Below are 6,000 nucleotides of genomic sequence, written 5' to 3' on the forward strand. Positions count from 1 at the left end.
GTTTTTGATTGGGGAGAGGTATAAATTTTGTTATGAACACTCAGCTCACTGAATTACCCACCCTGTCAGAATCATTTTAACTCAACAAAGAACAGAGGTTAGTGGTAACAGTTATTGAGAGCCATTCGGCTAGTTTAAGGGGTATCCTCTCTGTAGAGCTGTCAACCTCACTTGCAGACCGAAACAAAACTTAAAACATGATGTGACTCAACAGTGTGTACGCATGTTTTCCTGTAACTGTTTACATGGTTATTGGACCTCTAGTTACATATTTAAAATCCTCTGATGGTTGATGAGGGCCTGATATTCGATAAGCTGGTCAGTTCTGTTGTGTGATTGGGCTTTTTTTTTCCAAATGAGACAACTTAGTACAGTCAAATCCTTCCTCTCTTTCACAGATATGGAAATGAATGCTTTTATTTCTCATCTTGATTATTGCACTTTAGTCATGCATGCCCCCCCCCCCCATATCTCCCTCGTGTGTGTGTGTGTGTGTGTGTGTGTGTGTGTGTCCGTGCGTGCGTGCGTGCGTGCGTGCCCGTGTCCAGGTGTGACCAAAGTGGACTACGGTGACATCACGTCTCGCACAGCTCTCAGACAAAAGCTTCAATGTAAACCTTTCAGTTGGTACTTGGAAAATGTCTACCCAGACTCCCAGATCCCCAGGCACTATTACTCCCTGGGAGAGGTATGTATACACACAGACACACACACACACACATACAGTGGTGTGAAAAAGTGTTGGCCTCCTTCCTCGTTTCTTATTTTTTTTGCATGTTTGTTACACTTTAATGTTTCAGATCATCAAACAAATTTAAATATTAGTCAGAGATAACACAAGTAAAAGTTACTTGTTACAGTAACAGTTATGAAGGTTAAATGAAGGTTTTTATTATTAAGGGAAAACAAAATCCAAAACTACATGGCCCTGTGTGAAAATGTGAACTTAACTGTGATTTATCACACTAAGTTCAATTCCTCTAGCCACACCCAGGCCTGATTACCACCACACCTGTTCGCAATCAAGAAATCACTTAAATAGGACCTGCCTGACAAAGTGAAGTAGACCAAAAGATCCTCAAAAGCTAGACATCATGCAGAGATCCAAAGAAATTCAAAAAGAAATTAAAAAGTGAGATCTGTCCGTCTGGAAAAGGTTATAAAGCCATTTCTAAAGCTTTGGGACTGCAGCGAACCACAGTGAGAGCCATTATCTACAAATGGTGAAAACATGGAACAGTGGAGAACCTTCCCAGGAGTGGCCGGCCGACCAAAATACTCAAAATACTACCCCAAGAGCGCAGCGACGACTCATTCAAGAGGTCACAAAAGACCCCACAACAACATCCAAAGAGGCCTCACTTGCCTCAGTTAAGGTCATGACTCCACCATTAGAAAGAGACTGGGCAAAAATGGTCTGCATGACAGAGCTCCAAGACGAAAACCGCTACTGAGCAAAAAGAACATAAAGGCTCGTCTCAGTTTTGCCAGAAAACATCTTGATGGTTCCCAAGACTTTTGGGAATATACTCTGTGGACTGATGAGACAAAAGTTTAACTTTTTTGGAAGGTGTGTGTCCCATTACGTCTGGCGTAAAAGTAATGCCACATTTCAGAAAAAGAACATCATACCAACAGTAAAATATGGTGGTGGTAGTGTGATTGGTCTGGGGCTGTTTTGCTGCTTCAGGACTTGGAAGACTTGCTGTGATAAATGGAACCATGAATTCTGCTGTCTACCAAAAAATCCTGAAGAAGAATGTCCGGCCATCTGTTCGTGACCTCAAGCTGAAGCGAACTTGGATTCTGCAGCAGAACAATGATCCAAAACACACCACCAAGTCCACCTCTGAATGGCTGAAGAAAAACAAACTGAAGACTGTGGAGTGGCCTAGTCAAACTTGTGACATGAATCCGATTGAGATGCTGTGGCATGACCTTAAAAAGGCGGTTCATGCTCGTACCCTCCAATTTGTCTGAATTACAACAATTCTGCAAAGATGAGTGGGCCAAAATTCCTCCACAGCGCTGTAACAGACTCACTGCAAGTTATCGCAAATGCTTGATTGCAGTTGTTGCTGCTAAGGGTGGCCCAACCAGTTATTAGGTTTAGGGGGCAAACACTTTTTCACACAGGGCCATGTAGTTTTGGATTTTGTTTTCCCTTAATAATAAAACCCTTCATTTAAAAACTGCATGATGTGTTTACTTGTGTTATCTTTGACTAATATTTAAATTTTTGACGATCAGAAACATTAAAGTGTGACAAACATGCAAAAAAATAAGAAATCAGGAAGGGGGCCAACACTTTTTTACACCACTGTATAATATTTGACTCGCAAAACTAGAATAATTTGCTATAAGATGGAGATGCATCTATGATTCACTGCCTTAAGGATAAAACCTGCCTGAGTTGGAATTAAAAAGCATTGGTTTTATGTTCAGGTAATGGTGGTTGTCATTGTGGTTTCTTTGTATATTCAGATCCGTAATGTGGAAACCAACCAGTGCCTGGACAATATGGCCCGCAAGGAGAATGAGAAGGTTGGCATTTTCAACTGCCACGGCATGGGAGGCAACCAGGTAAAAGAGAACCAAGATGGAGCAATAAGCAATAAACAACATAAAGAAACAAATGTTGAAACACCACCAAATAAACAGAGGGGTTAATTGTAGATACTTTTATCTTCAGTCCAAACACAAGTAAGATTTAGGAAGACAAAGATGATTTGTTTTGAAATCTTAAAACTGTTTTTGCAGGTTTTCTCTTACACAGCCAATAAAGAGATCAGAACGGATGACTTATGTCTGGATGTATCCAAGTTAAATGGACCCGTCATGATGCTAAAGTGCCACCACCTTAAAGGCAACCAACTCTGGGAATATGACCCTGTGGTGAGTGGAAGAAATTATGGACTTGTAAATGTTGAAATCTTGCAAAGTTTATGTTCCAAAGGCTCACAATATTTGATATTGAAATGAATTAATCTATTGTCAGAACAGTTAAAAATAATATAACACCTCAAAAAGTGATGCAAAATCTGTTAAAAGGAACAGATTGGTTAGTTCACTAATCACCTCAAGAAATGGTCCAATAATAGAAAACACAAAATGAGGTGGGTGCTGATTAGCCAAACTACAAGTCTAATTAAGTTATATTATCCTCAATTTTTATTGAATAAATAAAAAGGAGCACCGCTGTGTTTACCAACACATATTTCAGTCAGATATTTATTGTCGTGCATTATAGGGAGATGTATTGTAATTGACAGATTACCCACATTATCCAACTTGACCACAGAAACTGTGGTGGTGTTAGGTAACTATCACACTGAGAACCCAAACTAAACTCCACATCAAGATTAATCTGAAAAAAATATTGAATTTTAAAATTGAATATGCAAAAGACCCTGTATACATGTATAGTACATACATATATGGTTGAATAAAGATTTTTTTTACAGCTGTGTGAATTCAGAGCAATGGTCACATGCCTGATTTGCATCCTCTCACACACACATACATTCTGTGTCTCCCTGCTTTGCAGAAGCTGACTCTGGTCCACGTCAACAGTAACCAGTGTCTGGACAAAGCCAGCGAAGAGGACAGCCAAGTGCCAAGTGTCAGAGACTGCACACACACACGCTCCCAACAGTGGCTGCTGCGCAACGTCACACTACCAGAGGTCTTCTGACCACACTCTGCAGACTCACAAACACACACACACACACACACACACACACACCACACACCACACACCACACAGCAGCCCAGAGCAAGCAATCGGAAGCGGACATGTTTATTAAAAATGGGCACCGGGAGAGGAAAAACTTCCCATGACGGAATTTGGGAAGAGTGCTGGACAGATGGACGGTACTACCACTGCCAAAGATCAGAAGGAAGAGTGTGTAGGACCCTCCTTAGAGCAGGAAGAGAGGAAAGACTCCCTCTAGGAGACAATGGCTGTTGTTTCACACTTGTTTTGTGTTTTTAGAAAGAGATTTTAACCAGAGTGCAACGCTCCTGTGAATGAATTTGTGACTGGCCGGTGAAGTCGAGGTTCTGCGCTCACAGCTTCCCTGGGCAAAGCAGTCCACCCTCAACATTACTTAATGTTGACTGCCTCTTATGAGAGTGTGTGCACTTATTTGTGTGTGTGTACTCTGAAATGAATGTATGCCTTGAGAAGAGGGTTGAATTTCTTGTTGATTTTTCTTTTTTTTTTTAATTTAATTTTGTAACACATTTTGGAAATGAACTCTTATATAGAAGGATGTGTGTGTCTGTGTGTGAGTGCGATGTATGCTTGTGTTAGCGCCCCTCCTACAGTCTTGCAGCAGTGTATGTCTCCCTCTGGTGTTACTCCTCTGTATTTCATCCCACAAACTGAAGCAATTTACAAGGGACTGCACATTTAAACTAAAGAGAGGATGTGACATCTGCCCAGAGCAGAGACCTAGAGATTGAGAAAAATGTTTGTGATATCTTGAGATTTCTATGTCCAGTTTTTACCTGGCTTTGTCTGTTTTTACAGTCCTGTGAGTGCCACAGAGCAGTAACCCCAGTCCTATGGTCTGTCAGTTTCTGTCTTTAAAGATGTTTATCATAGAGCTAATACATACACGCACACACAGAGGATTCTGCATATATAAGTGGTGTTCACTGCCTAATGTGGTGTTAAAGCATCGGGAACTCTCCTATAACACACTACATAGTCACACACATCCTCTGCACACATAGGAAAAAGGCTGCACTAGTCTGATACTTTAATTCATTTTGTCATATCTTCTCAATGACCTCTTAAAAATACACTCCAAGGGCTTCTTTCCTCCAGTGGAGTGTGTGATGGCTTTGTCGGCTTGGGTGTAAGCGTGTCTTCTCTACTAATTCCAGTCCATCAGCTCCCTGTTTATTAGAGCAAGCAGTTTTCAGATTCCTCGCTGTTGGACAACCAAGAGCCCATACCCTAGACTGACAGGAGATCAGTGTACTCCTTCCATTATACAAAAAGCTGCATTTATTTCCTAAACAGCTGAGTCTAAACACTGTCCTCAGGACATATCTACAATAGGAAAGGATGCATGGAAAGCAGTTATTAGAATATCAAACAGACTGAGGTGTGTTAGGAAAATTAGTCAGGAGCAGAATTAAACATGAACGGAGCGAAAGGGTTCCACTGTGGATTACAAAGAGCACACCAGTAGCAGGTGACATATCTAAATCCTTAATTACATATCTCTCTTTACAAGTTCACCTGCAGTATCTCACTGTTCATATCTCAGAGAACAGCTATGAGTTTGTCATTTCAACCATCCTGCTTTCTTTTTTCTCTTGTATCACCCCTGCAGCTGTGAGTCAGGTCAGGAGAAGTGATGTCACAAAGGTTTTACCCATTTCAGCTTCCTCCAGTGGAGGAAGGGTTTACATGTACAACACGTCAGTGACTGCATGATGAGATGTGAACATTTTTGTTTTTCTGGGGGGTTGTGAGACAGAGTGCATCAGTTGTTCTGATTTGGGATGGGGCAAGGATTTGAAGTTAACTGACATGTCCAGGCTTCCACACTGAGCTGATCCAAATGTAGAAAATAAAGGTGAACAAGTTTACAGAAGAGTACAAGGAGAATATCGATTTCTGCCTTTTTTTTTTATCTGCATATAACTCACACAGTTGTTCTTCAGTCAGGCACTGTAACCGTGTACAAAGGTCACTGATAATAACTAGTAGGAAATAAGTTAAATATTTCACAAAAATGTGAGTTTATTTTTAAATAAATAAACTTAAATAAAGTCAGACTAATAATGATTTTTTTTAGGCCAGTATTAGTAAAAATTAATATATTAAAATATATCTAGTAATTGTTTTTTTTTCTTTTTTTGTTGTTTTTTTTCCCCCTGAGAATTCATAATTCAAACAAGTATTATAGTAGCACGGTGGATCTGTGGTTAGAACTGTTACCTTTAGCCATCAAGAAGGTTCCTGGTTCGAAACCCAGCAGG

General features: G+C 40.4%; 1 protein-coding gene across 5 annotated transcripts in view; it reads left to right on the forward strand.

The window, feature by feature from the left end:
- The window catches only part of galnt1 (UDP-N-acetyl-alpha-D-galactosamine:polypeptide N-acetylgalactosaminyltransferase 1), a 63,154-nt gene extending 57,528 nt beyond the window's left edge, over positions 1–5,626 (forward strand). For 4 of the 5 annotated variants that reach the window (XM_026317226.1, XM_026317227.1, XM_026317229.1 and 1 more), the window contains 4 exons: positions 549–688; positions 2,485–2,583; positions 2,761–2,895; positions 3,548–3,694. In XM_026317226.1, the coding sequence (XP_026173011.1) occupies positions 549–688; positions 2,485–2,583; positions 2,761–2,895; positions 3,548–3,694 (521 nt within the window). Of the gene's footprint in view, positions 1–548; positions 689–2,484; positions 2,584–2,760; positions 2,896–3,547 lie in introns of all 5 variants that reach the window. The other variant, XM_026317231.1, reaches the window with a different exon arrangement.
- The last annotated feature ends 374 nt before the right edge of the window (positions 5,627–6,000 follow it).

Source organism: Mastacembelus armatus, chromosome 16 (genome assembly GCF_900324485.2).
Source record: "Mastacembelus armatus chromosome 16, fMasArm1.2, whole genome shotgun sequence".
Taxonomy (NCBI): domain Eukaryota; kingdom Metazoa; phylum Chordata; class Actinopteri; order Synbranchiformes; family Mastacembelidae; genus Mastacembelus; species Mastacembelus armatus.